Source organism: Symphalangus syndactylus, chromosome 18, assembly GCF_028878055.3.
Source record: "Symphalangus syndactylus isolate Jambi chromosome 18, NHGRI_mSymSyn1-v2.1_pri, whole genome shotgun sequence".
NCBI classification, from domain to species: domain Eukaryota; kingdom Metazoa; phylum Chordata; class Mammalia; order Primates; family Hylobatidae; genus Symphalangus; species Symphalangus syndactylus.
Window position 1 is genome coordinate 40389944 of NC_072440.2, and position 18758 is coordinate 40408701.

Consider the following 18758-nt stretch of genomic DNA (forward strand, 5'->3'; position numbering starts at 1 on the left):
TTGTACATTTTTAGAAAAAGTTGGACTTTCCCTAGCAGATTCATTCTAGATTACTCGTATGTCCTTGTGGCTTATCAATTAGGTATCCATTAATTGAATATCCTATTAAAAATGTAAATCGGTAAGCAAAGGCTGTTAATTATTTGTGAAAATGTGTACTGCTGGCTTTAGCCTGAATACAAAGATAGGGTTTATCTTGCTATCAGTAAAATTGGGATAATGATGAAAATATTTTTCTGCTTCCAAAGTCGTATACATAGACTGTAGCTTTTATTAGAAATCAGTGATGCTGTTTCACCTACAAAAATTTAAACACCACCGGACAAAATGAGAGCTTTGCGCTGCCTGGAGGGTGAAAAAAGTCCATCTTTGTCAGCAACATCCCTTCTACTCTTCTGCTTGTCTTTGTGGCCTCCCTCCGCCTCCCTTTCACACCAAGCCACCTCACCCCACCAGCTGTTAGGGACTCCTCCCCTCTTTACACAGATCACCAGTTATCTTACACTGTCTGGCTTTAGTCTCAGATGAAGACATTCTAATAAGCACCAAGTTGTTCAGCTCAGTGCTAACTCTGCCAGCAATGTGTGCGTTTCCTAAGAGCTGCTGAAAATGAAAATTAAATAGTTTGAAAGAATTAAATGATAATGGTGGCATTTCATACACCAGAGGGGCAGCTTGGCATCAGTATAAGCACCTTTTCAGTCCTTCTTCGAGAACACCAGGAAAGTGGCTGTTTTGCTCATGCGAAATTTGGATCTCTATACAAAAGCAAAAGGACAGTTTGTGAAGCATTACAATATTGCAAGTTGATTCAGAGAGAATGTGTTGTGTTTATTTTTGAACTCTCTGCTCCTCCAAGGTTGCTGCTGTTTAGGGCAGTTCTCACTCACCCACCTTCTTTGAGCTCATATGTCTGATAAGAAAGAGGTGAAACTGTAAAAACGTTTTCTATTACTCATCTCCAAAGCTGATATGAAACCTGTAGCATTTCTTAAGAACCCCTGGTGTGCTGGATACTGTTGTGAAAATAAGCATAATGTTTAATGTCTTGAGCTTTTACTGAAATTATATGAATATTCAAGACTCCCTTGGTGTACAAGAGACAGATTGTGCTTTAGAGGTCTCAAAATTTGCAGATACGGTGATGTTCACTGAGCTCAACTCTTGGTCAATTTTGTCCAGTTTAGAGAGGGTTAAATTCACTCTTGGGCACTTGAAGCCTCTCTAATCTTATCCTGGAGAAGTGGCGCTCTCCCTCGGTTTACAGTTGAGGTCACCCGCGGGGCAGTGTTTGGACACAGACTGATGAAATTATGCTGCATTGTTAACATTGAATACCACTCAGTGGTGAGGACCGATGACGGCACTAGGGTCCTTTGACTGCTTGGGTACAATTTCTTGTAATAGATGCTTCCCAAAATGTCCTGGACTCATAAAATATATGAAGAATTCTATTTGGCTTTCATCATTTATTTAATTTGGAAGAAAGTTGTTTTAACAGATTTATCAGAGTTAAGAAATGTTTCTAGGGAATAGAAAATGGACAGGATAATTGATCTTTGTTGTCAGAGTCATGCATTGTAATTCACTCTCTAAGGTGACGCAGCATCGCCTTGAGGGCAAAGCTGCCAAAAGTTCTGAAAGTGATCTGCCTGTTTTTTTTCTCACACTGACTTTTAGAGAGGCGCTGGTATTTTCAAGACGACTAAATCCTGTTTACATCCTGTGGAAGGTTGGCTAAGAATTATATCCATTTCTTTTTAAGAGAAGTTGAAATAAGGAAAATTATAGTTGGCAGTTAGCTGTGTGAAATTTAGTAATCTTTGTCGGATGACCCAGTCATAGGCATGTATTTACTTTTTAAAATTTTTTAACAAAGCCCTGTGGGTTTACATTTCTTAAAGTTCACACTGATATAAAGGTTTACCCACTTCAATCACACCTTTCATTGTGTGTGCACGCGTGTGTGTGTGTGTGTTGTGCTTTTCAGGAGTGGCGTGTGACTATGCTGTTTAATCAGGGCTATATTTAAAAACAAATTTTCGAGGGAGTGTGTCTCACGTTAATTGTGAGATAAGGCCTGAGTGAAGCAAGCTCTGTCGCAAAGGCCAAGTGTCATGCAGCAGGAAGTCCTGGCCATCCCTTCCAGCCCTGCCTTAGCCAGCCTGCCACCTCTCTGTCAGCGCATACCACTGCACAAAGGAAATGCCCTCACTCAGCTACAAGTGCCTCCTGCTCCGTGCAGGGCCTCAGGGCCCCAGGGCCCCGCACCAGCTGTGACTTCTCGTGGTTCCTGGGGATCTTGGCATCGTCCTTACAAATGGCTTTTGTTTGGGATCCTCTGGGAGCCACGGTGCCAGGACCATCTACAAGAGCCAAATCAAGATTGCGTTTCTCAAAGTCCTACAGGTATTACTCTTTTCCTTTTGTAGCTAGGAAGAATTGTTTAACTGCCTTAGGCCCCTTGCAAGTAAGCCTTTGCCCTATGTTGACCTTCTAACTCCTAACGCTTGTTAAATTGACAATATATTAAATAAGAGCCAAGAAGATGACGTAAACCTTGAAATAGGGGTATGTAGGTATGTGCAGAAGTTGAAGGAAGTTGACTAACTTTAAAAGCTAATTCCGAGAGTTAAATGGCAAACTTAACAAAGCATTCATATTACTGCCACCTGAAAAACAGTGTATTAACCCATCTAATGGCTTAATATAGTCAACTCTAAATGTTAGGGAAGGGTTCTTGTTTGGCCAACAAAAAAAACGCTACATTATTCTTCATAAGTGTTTCAGGGCACATCCACATGAAAAAATTGAAACTAATGCTGTTTCAGGTAGTAATTCAGTGTTAATCTTGCCCAGCAGAATTAGATAACATGAATTCAAACTAAATATTTTAATAATCTTTTGTTTCTGGAAATCATATTAAAAATCTTGACCTCATGACTTCACTAAACTGTCAATGACTGTTTTACAACAAAATCAGCTTATTTTAACCAAATAACTGGAAAGAAAGAAAACACTTAAAAAAATATTGGATTTCCTTCTTCATTTGAGTATTCTAGGTGTTAATAAAGAGAAGATTGATTATTATTTATTATTGTTTATAAAGAAAAGCTTTTTTGGTTTTGATTGATTACAATCTGTAGCACTGAAAGGTTATCTATTTAATCAATAGTAAATAGAAGTGACATTGTTTGCAAAATTTTGGACATAAGGTCTTTCTTATTTAGACCAAATGCAGCACATCTGGAAGCTGCCAGGCCTATGTAGAAATATACATTAGCACTGGATTAAAATGTGTTCTGATTTGCCTGCAAATAAAACATTCAAAGTTTGAATTAAAATAATTTATAAGGATGAATTATTTGCTTTAGACAGTAAAGAAGATAATGTCCTTGGAATTTTTAGGGAACTATAAAAATCAGAGAAATTTAAAAATTTTGTATAACAATGCATAAGCAAACTTTGGCAAGAGATAAATATAATTTGCCAGCTAAAGGTATAGGTATTAACTCCATTTATTTTTATTTCAAAATAAAATAATGATTTATTATGTTAGTTTGTTACAGCTATAAAATTTAGTTGAAAATTTGAAATTATATGCCTCCTATGTGCTTTGCATTTTGTCAAATGTGATTCTCATGCTTATTATATGCTAAATTGTACGTTAAGAACTTAACATCAATGATTTGCTAACATTACCGTGCATATTTCCAACATATGGTGGCTTCTAGGCTGTCTTCATCACTGGATCTGATAACAAGCTCCTTAATATCGTAAATCTCCAACTGCCGAATAAAGTAAAAGCAATAGCTTGATTGACTAATGAATTCGAGAAATCTCACGAAATGCAGAGTTCAAGCTCTGCTGTGTAGTTTGCAAATATATTATAAACCTTGCCTTCTCAATTTGGCAAAGATATTTTTATTTTGAGGTGTTACGGTATTGTAACAATTTAAAGCTATATGATAAATATATTTTTTCAAGGTTCCTTTGGTCAAGTTCTGGCCCTTTCCAAAATATAAGCATTAGCAGCTGAGAATGACGTTTTCATGTATTTGAATACCTCACATCTGTAATCTTAACAAGTTTCATTTGTAACAAGTTTAAGAGGTGAGGACGACATCTCAAATATCCATCATGGGCCAGCTTCCTTTGGAAGCTTGAGAGGCTTAGTCCTTCCTTTACTTCCTCTTAATTTGAACATACAATTTCCCACAGAATAATTATTTTTTTTATATGTGCTGCTTTCACTGTTTGGAGGTTCTAGTTTATCTTTCCAGTTGCACTGCAAACTCTTTGAGGTTAGAAGTTTCCTTATATACAGCAAGAATGCCAGTAGTGCCTATTTGAGAAAGTATTCTGTTACCCTTTCTTATTTGGCATCACCCCATAATGCTTTATTGGCATAACCAACTTGATATGATCATATCTATCATAAGTTGAATTGAGTGGAAGGGTTAGGGAGGTAGGAAGGCAGTTGGCCACCGGCTCTCACATTTGTGCAGGTCCCTCATGTATCCAAAACAGATTATGCATTCAGCCACAACAATGTACTGACAATAATGAAAAAAGGTACATGTCATATAACTTAAAATTGTTATCATACCATAATACCTCAAATGCACCATGAGTCACTCTCTATATATACAGACACATATACACACCACACACACAGGCACATGCATGCACAGTTAAATGCTATAATTATCTTCTGAAGAGCATAGTTTTATTGCATAGCATTCTTGGAATTAAAGGTGTTAAACTATTTGATGTAAACATGTAAAATATCTCATAATGTCACAGCCTTGTTTTTGCATTTCTTAATTTTAAAAAATGTACAAAATCCTTACGTGGTCAAAGTAACTTAAGCTTATCTTGACCTTTAAGAGGCTTTGGATCTGATTCCATTATTGAAGCAACTGAAAGAACTGGACATTGGACAACATTTCTTCATTGAATTTCTCCCTTATAAGTTTTTTTATGAGCAATATTTTATATCTTGTAAAAGTCTTCAAGTGTGCCTATTGTAGTGTCATTTTTATTTGGCTATTGAATGAATAATAATGCATGATACTGGGGGTACACTTAGCTTTAACTGGAATATTTTTCTTTGGCATGGCTTTCGCTCCCTGGTAACATTCAGGCTAAAGGAAAGCCAGGTCTGCAAGGTATGAAATTCAATTTGTGTCTGATTTGTTAAAGTAATAGCAAATCATATACATTTAGTGAGTGTTGACTCTTGAGAAATACAATCTTAAACAGTTTTACAATGCTCAAAATAGATGTGAAAGTTTTTCAGCTGTGACAATTTTTTGTCTTATGTGGGTAAAATACATTTTTATAAAAAAGATTAATATATAGCTTATTAAGTTTGATTTGAGGCAGAAAGAAGGATTGAAAGAGAAAAGAGGGAGAGGGAAGGAAAGGCAGGGGAGGGGAGGGGATCAGGGCTGTGGGAAGAGGAGTGAGGAAGAGAAAAAGAGAGAAAGCAGAGGGTTATATAATAAGGAAGGTACTTTTTCTCTGTGAGCCCAGAAGAGAGTGCCAACCATGTTTTCAGTAATGGGATCAGTGTCAGCATTGGGGCACCACTTAAAAGATGAGTACTAATTTTGAGGGCAAGGTGCTGATTTATCTGCCTAGGTTCTGGCACACATGTTTACAGATTCACCTAATTACTTTAGAGCAACACCCCTCCCAAGTATTATAGAGAAGACAGAGGAGAATGATGTGCTCAAGAAAACAATGTGGATAAATTTATATTGGTTGTTTAAACGTAGTACCTAAAAAAAATGGGTAAAAATGATCTGGAAAGTAAAGAATCAAGGAGCAAAGATTTAGCAAGCCTGTGGACCCTGACAACTCCAATAAGAGAACTCTAGGGAATTTTGTATTTTAAAATACATTATTGCTTAAAACTACAGTAGTGTTCAGGGAAACTTTAAATAGAAAATTCCTCTTCTTGAGATAATTCTATCTCCAAAAGAGAATAAATCACAAGGATGTTAAAAGGAACATTTTACGTGATGAGTTTGGGGTAGGTACTATGTAAATACAGGAGAAAGTCACTCAAGGTACATTTGAATGTAGGGTAGAGATTATTCCATAGCGTTCCACAGGCCAGAAACAGAAAGTGTCTTCTAGTTTTCTTACCCTTTATAGTAATAGGGGTCATGGGATAGAAATTCTCAGAAAATCTCCAAATCTCATTTTTGCCAATTGTTTCAACATCTTTTCCTTCCCAGCATTTTAGCAGAGCTTCCAGACAGGTGATTAATTAAATACATATGTGCATGCTTGTACCTCGTGTAGAAGGTCTAATGAGTAAATTTGTTTGATATGACATAGACTGAACAGGAGAAGGACGGAGGAATGACAATCAGATCAACAAACAAAAGTACAAATGATATCTGGGCTACGAAAAGATAAAGCAATATTTGCCCAAACAAGAAGATCTAGATATCCCTAAATTATCTCCTATATTATTAGGAAGTAAAGATCACATCTACAGCTTTGATCTGGAAATTGTATAGTAGCAGATATGAACAGGGATCATAGGAGAGTGTGGTCTCATAGCTACTCTTTGCTACTACCAAAACCTGAGTGGTAGCACGTCAGTGATTGCCCAACCAAACTGCACAATTCCCATTAGAAAAAGCTGTCTCAAACCCACATCTTAGAAACGGAGTGAATGCCACCAGTGAATCAATACACTGGGATATAACTTTCTGCATACCCCAAGAATACCTCCTGTTGCATAGCTCTTTTTAGTTTTCAAAGCTTTTCATATGTAACAGATGTGACAACTGTTGTTTTTAGTGTGCTTCAGCTCATCTCACTTAATTCTTTAGGGTAAGTGAAAAGGATGAGTGTAATTAGTATCAAATAGAAGAAGAATTGAAGGTTCAGGGACTAGAGACCACACACATATGTGGTTAGAAAGTCCAAAGTAAGAACAATAGAGCTAGTTTGTATTGGACGCTTACTATGCACCAGGAACCATTCCCAATCCCATAAATGCATTAGCTCATGCATGTCATCCTCCAAAACAGCCTCGGGAGGTGGATCTCGCGTTACCTTTATCTTACAAATGAGGAAACCAGTCAGAGCAAGTTTAAGAAATCTGCACAGGTATGAATTCTGGAAGTCTGTGTTAGAACGAGGACTCCTGGTCCCTCTTCCACCTCCAGCTTCCTGACCAGATCCTATTATCAGCACACAAGGAAAAAATTTCATAATGAGAGGTATTATTCTAACAGATGTACTATCTTACTCTACTTAACTCTGAATCTTTCTCTGAAGACAGAATACCATGTAATTTGTTATAGAATAGGGCTTAGTAATCAGTTAAAATACAAACTGATTAAATAATATCTAAACTGTCCTCTAACCTAGTTGATGTTGGTTTAGAGAAATGCTAAGCAAAAGCATCAAAATAGAGGTATTTTTATATTTAAAAAAAGAAAAAGGAAAATGAATCCGTTATTTTATATTGTCTGCTTCTACCCCCTCCTGGCTTTTGCTTCATGGGCTTCCATCTGGCTCATTTCATCTGGCCAAAAACATTGGTCATGTGGTTGTATTTTACTGCCAAATATTACTCCTTGGCCAGCTGTTCAGAGGAGCCAGAAGATTCTCTGAGCTAGAGAGGTCAGCTCCATCCTGTGTCATGTCTATTTATTCTACTGGCATAGTCTTGACTGTTAAACTAGGCTTCTTAATGATATTTCAAATTGTGAGTAATGTTGGCTAAATTGACAATGAAAAAAATAATTACTGTATAGACAACATTTATATCTAAGAATAACAGTACTGCTAACAACCATTGCACATTGTAGGAAGAGGTAGCATGGTATAGGAGGAGAACTTTGGTTCTAGAGCCAAACAGACCAAGCTTCAGTGCCAGCTCTGCTGCTTTCTTGATTGGGCAGTTTTCCTAACCTCTCTGAGCCATTTCCATGTACATAAATAGAAAATTAAAGTATCTACTTCATAAGGTCGTTGTGCAGATTAGATGAAAGCATGTACATGAATGCAGGACTACCTGCCTCCTCTTTCATAGCATTTTCCAAGTCTCCACTAACATTTCACAAATTTCGCGAAGCTTCTTTTGTGAAATACATTTTCAGATAAACTATGATCATTGGTACCACTCTTGGTCACAGAATAGTACAATAGAGCGGGCTTATAAATGGTTACCTTATAAGCAACTTGCACATACAACCCAGGCTCACCTTGGAAATGTAATGTGCAGGAATGATTGACAGCTGTCTCGCTCTACAGCCACACTGCTGCTGAGGTTCACATTTTCACATTATCACTTATAGCTATGAGACTTTGGGCAAGTTACTTCATGTGCCTCAGTTTCCTCATTTGTAAAATGGAGTATTATGAGGATTAAGTGTGTTAGGCATGTAAAGTGCCTGGCACATAGACAACACTAAAATAAATGTCAGCTATTATTAATAATAGAATGTAAGCTCCACATGGCAGCAATTTTTGTCCTTTTTTCCACCTTTGTATGGCCAATGCCTAGAAGAGTGCCTAGTACATATTAGGTGCTTGGCATTTATGTATTGAATGAATGAACCTATTAGCAAATGTGTTCCGATTCATGGCAAGTGTGAGGATACTCTGCTTCCTTTCGCCACATTCATGGGAACAGGGGGTTAGAGCTGAAGGAACCTGATGGTTCATTTGTTCAAACTCCTTTGTCTTACACTGAAGAGCTTGAAGACCTTGAAAGGCCCCAGGGTCATGCAACTTGATAGTGGCCTGGTCAGAGCTAGAACCCTGGCTCTGTGTGCTTCTGTGAAAATCTTTGTTCCAATGTCCCACCCCCTCACTTCAGTACATATGCCATCTAATTCAATGCTTTCAGTAAGGCAGCAAGAAGAATGAATGATTCAGAGCACACTTCTTGCAGACAGGAGAGAGTATAAGAGTCATAATTGGGCAATGACCGTGGAAGGACAGGTTTCTGAATAAGAGAAAGACTTATCCAAGTAAAATTATGCTCAGACATTTTACTTACAAGTCTAAAAATCACTTGCTACAACAGCTACAATAGGGTTTTTGTAGGGAAGTACCACTCTGTAAACAACATTTTTGTAGAATGCATTATATGCATTTTTTTCAAAATTGAAGGAAAGCCCCATCTCAAACATTCAAAAGAATCTGCTCAATTATCAATGTAGGCTAGAAAAAGAGATAGAGAGGGGAGATACAGTTTGAGTGTTTTCTGTATTATCAAGACAGCACATGGAACAACCACAGGCAGAAAGATTACAAACTCTGCAATAAATATAAAGGTATTGGTTTTATAAGGTGGCCTGCAGGCTATGGACCAGCACAGAGCTCTGTCAAATGTGGAATGCCAGGAGATGTACAAAAAAATCAAGGTGACAAAAGGAGAAAAGACACTCCCCACTGCCAAGGGTTTATAATCATGCTGTGGGTATTTCTGATCATCAGTGCGATAATGGTTTTCACTATAGTTAAAACTATACCATTTTTGAATGGGTAATAGGTATGAATATTTATGCTTAATTAGTAGTTTGTAAAATTTATACTATTTATTTTCATAATGTTGATTTTATGATTTTCAACGAGTGCCATTTGTCTTTAAGTCATGAAGTGGATGAGCCCCCATCAAGGGATTTTAAGAGACGGTACCTTGACTGAGCATCTGGATCAAGGTCTGTCTGATCTGGGCAGAGCAAATAAGAAATACTTCTTACAAAAGAGGAAGTATTCGATTCTATACACTTTACCTTGGTACTCCTTGTTCTGGAGGCCTCAGCGTCTATCATGTTCTTTGCCACAGTCATATACCCACCTTCTACCTTGGCTCTCCCTCCTCCTAACTTCCATTATTTTTTCTACCTTCAAACTATAATTGACAAGCCTTTTCAACTTCAACCAGGGTCTGAAGAGAGGTGTCTGATTTTCCATAAGGCTGGGTTATATAAGCACACAGAGTTGAATCAGAGCAAAGGAAAAATCCATTCGCAAAGGAAGAATACTATTTGCTACTTTAAAACTTGTCCTATTATATTATTTTATTTATTTATTTTAGAGGCAGGGTCTCGCTCTGTCATCTAGGCTGGAGTACAGCGGCATGATCATCACTCATTGCAGCCTCAAACTCCTAGGTTCAAGGGATCCTCCAGCCACAGCCTCCTGGGTAGCTAGGACTACAGGTGCACCCTACCATTCCTAGCTTAAAACATATATATTTTTAGAGTCTGTTTTGCCTGGGTTTGTCTCAAACACTTGTCTCAAGTTATCCTCCCACCTCAGCCTCCTAAAGTGCTGGGATTACAGGCATGAGCCATGGCACATGGCTCAAATTATATAATTCATTAGCTGGTAATAGTGTAAATTTGGAAGAGAAAAACTAAAATGATAAAGAGGAAAGATGGATTGTGAATAGAGTAAATATATATTACTGTAATTATGTTAAGCCAATCAAATGCAAAGGACAGTTCAAAGGGGACAAGAATGTAAGCCACATTCCAAAAAAAAAAAAAAAAGCAAAAAAAAAGCTTTGAAGTGAAGCTTTAAAAAGATAAGATTTGTGTTGAGCTAAAGAAATAAACTCTATAAAAGCAAACCCCTAAAATTTTTATGACAATGAATTAAACATTCAAAAATGAACAGAATGTAGAAGATTATTCCTTCAGGTGGTAAATGTTCACAACCAGCTCCCTATGGGGGAGGGGGAGGGGCACTATTTGTAATATTTGCTGATTTCTGTGCCAAAAAATTCTCTCACCCGCCCATTTCAAACAGCAGAGGTCACTAAATGTGGAGTTGGCAAGAGATACATAGTACTCTATACAGTGTTTCTGTCATATAGATATAATAGATATAAGTTGCCCCAAAAACATAATAATAGTAAAATGTAGCCAAATCATTCAGAAGTTATGAGTTTTGAATACTTATTTCCATTGTTTTTAATGTAATTTGTTTAATTATAATTAACAATTTTTATGTAATTTAATTTTTAATAACTGTTGGGTATTAACAACTGACTTATAAATACTCCTAAAAATGTAACAGGATGTAGCTATGGACAAAATGGATGTGGTCTCTGCTTTCATCGAGTTTACATTCTGGTAGAGAAAGACAGAAAATAAACAAGTTAACAATAAATAAAATAAATAGAGACTGAGATGAGAGGTTCTGCTTGGGGAAGCCAGGGAAGCCTTTATAAAGAAATTGATAATTTATTTGCGTATAAGTTCAAACATATCCATTCCATACATCTGTGAGTACATTTGTAGTTCCAGGCATGAAACTCAGAATTGCACAAGGTCAATGGAACCATATAAATATTGACCTCATTACTGACTTCTTTTCAGTCTCCAGTCTCTTGAGTGAATTTGCCTTTGCTTCTGTGTTATTATAAGAATACAGTGAGGGAAAGTAAAACAAGGAGGAAGATGAAAAGAATATGTAGGGGGAACAGGAGCAGTTTACAGTATACTTTCTATTACATTGTTTCACACTATCTCAAAAATTTTTATACGTAGAAAATACTAAAGCAAAGAAAAATGGAAGTTAAAAATCAATAGCAGTAGTAATAGCCCTATAGTAGGAACCTTGTTTTGTTTGAAATATGTGTCTGTGTCTGCCTACAAAACATAAACATCTTAAGCTAAGAGTAATTATGAGATTAATTTTTTATTTTCAAAGAAATAATACAAATTTTAAATCTTGCATTAAAAGGAAGGCTAGCCGGACGAAACTTTTCTGACACACAGATTTTTAGAATAGCACCCGTAAATATTATGCTTCCAATGCTTGTCACTTGATCCTTTTTTGGCAATTAACTTGCCTTTAATTGATTTGTGGATTACCCACTGGAAGTTGCTATGGATAAAGGAATGTAATGGCAGAGTTTGTTTGTATAGGGTAACTAAATAGACTGGCTGGGAGGAGGGGTTTAACTGCAAAATATCCTTGATTTTCAGGAATTTTTCTTTTTGCATAATGGCAGTGTTTGGATAAAGAATGGAAAATTAGATGAATCCAATTTGTGTTCCCATCCACAGGGAAGATTTATGTCCTGTTTAAGAATCACATTAATTTCATGACGTAAGTACATTCTCTAGTGAAAGAGTGGCCACTTTAGTGGAGGAAAAAAACAAGCAACCAAACTCCTTCTGTCATCTTCAGGTTGTACCTGACGAAAAGCTTTTATTTGTGGGTTCTATGAAGTATCACTGCCCTGATCTCAGATGAACTAAAAGATGAAAACGTTTCGTTGCTCAAATAATTGTTTATCTCACATCTTACTGGTTCTAGAAAAGGACTATATATTTTCCCTCCTAACTTTCCTCAGTTTCTTGTTATAAAGTTCAAAATGCCTTGAGTAGAGTTGTTCAGGAGGTCCTCAGTGGCACTGCTATTCACTGGTTGGGACGTTTTTGTTCTCTGTCCTCCCGTGTGGAAGATGACAAGGACGGCTTTGTGCAACTTCTGTTGTATGTGCTGCTTTTCAACCCCTTGGATGAGATACTCATACAAGGAACATTAGGTTTTCTTCCGAAAGCAAATCCATGTAAACTGAGACAACATAAACCTTAGGGAGATCTGACACACCAAAATGCCAAGAAAGGGAAAGAAGAAATTATTATCAGTGGGGGAAACAAATTATCCTGTATTTTGGAGTGAATTTGAAAGGCTTATTGTTTGTTTTAGCACTATATGACTTAAAAAAAAAGTCTCACAGTCTTGCCTTCCTCATGTTGGTTGAAATGGAAAGGATTCTCTTTCTTTGCTATTTATAGATAACCCTTAGCACTCTGCAAGGATCTATTTGGTATAAAATGATGGGTGTGAATGTGCTACTAAGAGAGAAAAAAATGCTTAGCAATTTTTACTCGTATAACCAACATCTAGATCAAAATCAAAATATTACCAGCTCCCATGGGGACCCCTTTATGCTTCTTTCCAGTCACTATGCACCCAAAGATAACCACTAACTGACTTCCCAGAGCATAGATTTGACTACTTTTGAATTTTATATGAATGAAATTATACAATATAAACTCTTATTCTATTTCAGTCAATATCGTGTTTATGGGATTCATTCATAGTGTTTTGTGCATTCTTTATTCTCATTGTGTTAGTATTGCACCAAGTGAATATGCTACAATTTACTTATTCTAGTGTTGATGGATAGTCGAGTATTCCAGTTTTAGGTCATTATGAATTAGAGCCGTTATGAACATTATTGGATATATCACTTAGTAAACAAATGTACATGTAGTGTTGAAGTGTTTTGTGCATACATGTAGGTTGGGTATATCACAAGAGGTAGGATTTTTGGGTCGTAGGTTATGCCTTTGTCTTTAGATGTTGCCAAATGTGTTTCTAAACTGGTTGCCGCATTTATGTCGCTGCCAAAGTGATGTTTCAGTTCTCTGCGTTCTTACCAAAGTATAGGTCATCCATTTTCAATGATGGCATCTTAAAAAATGTCTGCCTAGTAATAACAGTGTCATCATGCCTTTTATTTATGCAGTTGAGTCTTTTAATCTTTAGGACCTGTTTTTCCAGGAATAGTGTGGGTAACAGTGAGCCATTCACACTCTGTCTACTTCTCCTCATGATGAATACTATGTAACTGTGAATTAAGTGACTAAAATAAGAAACGATCTGATATGCAGAAATAGTTTTCCCTGTTTGATCCATATGCAGCTTAAATATGTGATGTTATTCTACATTTTATCCAGATTCATTTTTCAAACCAATAGTAATCATTGTTAGCAAAAACCAATAAATAATCTCTTATTCTGTTTTAAAATTTCCATCTCATACTTTGAGTTCTTGCTATATATCCCGTGCTCACTTTAAATCAGGTTTTCCTTCCCATACATTATTTCTCGGAAAATATGTTTTGGACTTTCCCTAAACCATCTTAACCTGTTGAAAAACACTAGCAAATGCATAAGCAATGTAAGTCATGCTAAAATAAATGCGTATTGCTTTTTTAAGATTTTGTTTACCCATGCATTTAAAGAAGTTTTTTTTCCTTTATTTTCTTTCTTTTCTGTCATTATAGTCATGTCTTTTTAATGTTAAGATTCTGGTGATATATATTCCTGATTTTTTATGTCATCTCCAAAGCTCACTGTAACTGATTGATGATATCAATCCGGCTTCTGGCATATAAAGTTTGTTGACCTGGTTCAGTTTGTACCATGTCAAAATGTGATCATTAATTATTAGATGATGTCAGGAAAAATTTAGTATGTGTGATAACTGTGGGTCCCATTTCTTAACGCTTTCAAAATCCAATCTTAAGTCTCTCTACTTTGTGGCATATGAGGGATAACTGTGGGTCCCATATCTTAATGCTTTCAAAATCCAATCTTAAGGCTCTCTACTTTGTGGCATATGAGGGAACATAAGTAAACATTAGAGCAATATCAAATGTATTCTAAGGGTTTCATGATGTGAAACAATATATCACTTTATTACCAGACAGATACTTCACATTGTGAAATTTGAAAAAGCGTACGAGGTGGGGCACAGTGGTTTACCCTATAATCCTAGCACTTTGGGAGGCTGAGGTGGGAGGATCGCCTGAGTCCAAGAGTTTGAGACCAGCCTGTGCTACAGTGAGACCCCATTTCTACAAAAAATTTAAAAATGAGCGAGGTGTGATGGTGCCTGCCTGTAGTCTCAGCTGCTCTGGAGGCTGAGGGAGGATTGTTTGAGCCTGAGAGGTCAAGGCTGCAGTGAATGTGATCACAGGAGTGTACTCCAGCCTGGGCAACAGAGTGAGACCCCATCTCTGAAAAAAAGAAAAAGTATGTAATTTTTACATAAGAGTCTCTTGATTCAGAAATTGGGAAAGGTGTTAAGGATGTATTATATTCTCTTTCAAAGTTTATTCTCTACCTTAGTGGCCTCTGAAAGTTGTTATTATATTTGAGTTTTACCTTCAGATTTTTCAGAAATAAGGATTTCTAAAAAATATAATCCTGAAACCCAACACTTTTCAGTACCCAAATACTTCCTCACTAAATGGAATTATACGGTAATTCCTGCTCAATGTCATGTTAATTCTTTCAGATCACTAAAATGTTTTTTTCAATAAATACCAAATAGCAGCTAAGAACAGCTAACTTTTTTGTCAGTGGTAAATATGACACAGTAAACTAAAATCCGGAGCATTTATTTTAACCAGTATCTTTAACCTATCAAATATTTTAGCAAAACTTCTAAGGAAAACAGAATGTTTCATCTTTCCTTTCAACTGCCTGTCGTTCTGTCTGCTGCAAGGCACGATAGCAAGATACGAAAGCAAAAGGGGCCTCGCCTTATAAAATCATCAGATCTTGTGAGCCTTATTCACTACCATGAGAACAGCATGGGGGAAACCACCCCCATGATTCACTTCTCTCCCACCGGGTCCCTCCCACAACATGAGGAATTGGGGGAGCTATGGTTCAAGATGAGATTTGGGTGAGGACACAGCCAAACCATATCATTAATGCACCAACAAAATACCTACACCCAAATCAATTTTACAAATGTTTAAAATAAATATCTATAGTTTTTGATTGTTTATCCTAAGGACACAGTATTGAGAGGAAAGATGGGCGTGAAAGAAACAGAATGTAAGCTCTTTTTTTCCCGAGAAACTCCTAACGAACACGTGCTTTTCCAGTAAAAGGTTAATGACTCTTAGTTTTTCATAAATGATTTAAGCCACTGAATAAGTGCCCTGAGACAACTAAGAATTTTATTTTATTTTATTTTATTTTATTTATTTTGAGACAGAGTCTCACTCTGTCGCCCAGGCTGGAGTGCAATTGTATATCCTCAGCTCACGGCAACCTTCGCCTCCCAAGTTCAAGTGATTCTCCCACCTCAGCCTCGCGAGTAGCTGGGATTACAGGCACCCACCATCATGCCCGGCTAATTTTTGTATTTTTGTAGAGACAGAGTTTCGCCATGTTGGCCAGTCTGGTCTCGAACTCCCGACCTCAGGTGATCAGCCCACCTCAGCCTCCCTAAGTGCTGGAATTACAGGCGTGAGCCACTGTGCCGGCCTTAAAGTAAGAATTTAAAAGACTGAATATGAAACCTGGCCCCATCCACCAAGACTGCATTCATTTTCAGAGAAGAATTTGTTATACTTCTAAGAAAGCTGACTATCATCCTATCCCACCTGAGATATCATGAAGCTTGTGCTAAAAATGGAATCATTCAGTGATCATGGGCTGCTTTTCAAGCATTTTTCGCTCACCCTTTACCATTATGACAGTAAACTTTGGGGAAAGGGGAAGGCATGGGCCAATACGTCTTTTAGTATTTCTTGGTTATACTAAGAACAACTGAGGAACTGCTAAGGAACAACTAAATAGATAAAAAGTATTTTTATTATAACCCTTGTGAAAAACCTCTTCCCCCATAAAACATTTAGTATCTTGTATGAAGGCATAATGTACTTTTAAATATTCAAATCCAATTCCAGACTTCATTTATGTGCTATGTACTGTGTAATCCACCATGCAAAATGTAATTTCTTGCTTTTAATATAAATTTTCATTATTATCATAAATGAAGGCTCAGGCCTCAACGTTTTGTTAGGTTGCATTCAAATGGTAATCATAATATGACCTATACCAGTTTTTGCATGGAAGGGCAGCAGCCAGCTGAACTAGATTTCCACTTTTATCTTGGCTCATTAAACAACAATGGACAAGTTACCTTAACTTCATGGGTCCTCAACCTTTTCATTTGAAATTGAGTGTATGGACTGTATAATTACAATATCCTTTTAAGCTTACAGAAATAACATTATGGAGGTATAAGAAAATTATAAATGTTCCAAGATATGTGCCTAAATATTTCTTCATACATCAAGCATGCATTCATGAAATCAACACCAAGCCCAGGAAATATCAAAGAATAGCTCAATGTCCCTGTGAACTTATATCCAATTCAATAATTCATCCAACAAATGTATATTGAGTATATAATCTGCTAGACTTATGAAGCCTTAAACTTTATGCTGTACATTCTGATATATGTTGTTTAAACCAGGGATCGGTCAACTTTCAAAAGTGACCCTTTTGCTAACATTGTTCTTCTGGTTGAAAGCTAGTAAGTAAAAGGAAAAGGAGAGATGTATATGATCTCCCTTCTATGTGGAATCTAATAAAGTCAAACTCATAGAGGCAGATAATAGAAGGGGGTTCCCAGGGGGTGATGGGAACAGGAGGGATTGGGGAAATGGTGGTCAGAGGATATAAAATTTCAGTTAGACAAGAGGAATAAGTTCAAGAGATCTATTGTACAACATGGCGACTATCATTAAGAACAATGTATTGTAAACCAAATATCGTATGTGGTCACTTATAAGTGTGACCTAAATAATGAGACCACATGGATACATAGAGGGGAACAACAGACACAGGAGCCTACTGGAGAGTGGAGGGTGGGAGAAGGGAGAGAATCAGGAAAAATAACTAATGGATACTAGGCTTAATACCCCCATGACATGAGTTTACCTATGTAACAAACCTGCACATATACCCCTGAACTTAAAATAAATAATAACAAAGAAAACAAAAAAGAAAATTTCTAAGAGAGTAGATTTTAAATGTTCTCACCACAAAATGTATGTGAGTTAATGCATATGTTAATTAGCTTGATTTAGCTCTTCCGTAATGTGTACATATTTCAGAACATCATCTTGCACACTATAAATGTATGCAATGTTTGTCAGTTAAATATTTTTAAATGAATTTTTTGAAAAGAGGAGGGGTGTGAAAATGAAGACTAGTTCTGACTTTATATTTTATATTCTGGGGTTACAAGAGTGAGACCTCCCTGATGCCTATATGCAAATGGATTAATGTGAAACTGAAGGACTGTTTACTTGCCCAGTTGATTTAGCTGGTTTATGTATAATTGTCAGCAATTTAAACTCTGTCACATTCCCCCAAAAAATTTATGTACTTTAAAAATAGATCTCATCATTTCAACATTTCAATTTATATATGAGAGAAATAAAAAGGACTAGTAAAAATTTTATGAAGAAGCAAGTCCAAATATGGTAATTTATGGTTCAAAGGAGATAGGTATTTGTCTTCTCTCAAGAGCCACTAGACCACAAAATATCAACATCAAAGATGAATGCAAGTGCTAGGGGAAACGATACAGATCAGAGGCACCATGTGTTGTGCATTCTGGTATTTGTCAGAGATAAGGAATGAAGTTGAATTTTTTCATGGATTTGTCTTGGAGTAAAATAAAATGAGAGGTTATGCTAAGTATAAAACTATCTTTACAAAGTTCCTTTCCATTAAGACCTTCAAAGATATGTAAAATCATAATATGAGAATTGCTTTTAAGGACCTAATTCAGGTTAGCTAACAAATCATTATCTAAAAAGAGAGTGCTTAGAATGCTATGCATTTAAAGTGAGTAGTTCATGATTGAGCAGAAATTCCTGAGTTCAAATCATGGCTCTTCCACTTGCAGCTTGTATGACATTTATGAAATTCCTTAAGTGTGCTCTGTTTCAGGTGCCTCTGCACCTACATCATTAGAGTTATTCGAGTATTAAATGAGATAACATATATAGCCGTTAAACTAGCGCCTGGCATAGAGTAAGCAGTCAGCTCACATTAGCTAGCATTATTCACAAGAATAGGCTATATATTTATTTCCATCAAAGATAAGTGCAAGTTTGAATAGAAAAACTAATTTATGAAACAAGACTG

General features: G+C 36.5%; 1 protein-coding gene across 10 annotated transcripts in view; it reads left to right on the forward strand.

The window, feature by feature from the left end:
* Positions 1-18758, forward strand: part of PDE4D (phosphodiesterase 4D) — a 1541788-nt gene that overhangs the window by 1145295 nt on the left and 377735 nt on the right. Inside the window, exon 1 of one of the 10 annotated variants that reach the window (XM_055252920.2) lies at positions 2093-2409. The exons of the other annotated variants lie outside the window; for them this stretch is intronic. Within the exon in view, the coding sequence (XP_055108895.1) occupies positions 2321-2409 (89 nt within the window). The 5' untranslated portion in view covers positions 2093-2320. Of the gene's footprint in view, positions 1-2092; positions 2410-18758 lie in introns of those variants that run through there. 10 annotated transcript variants of the gene reach the window in all.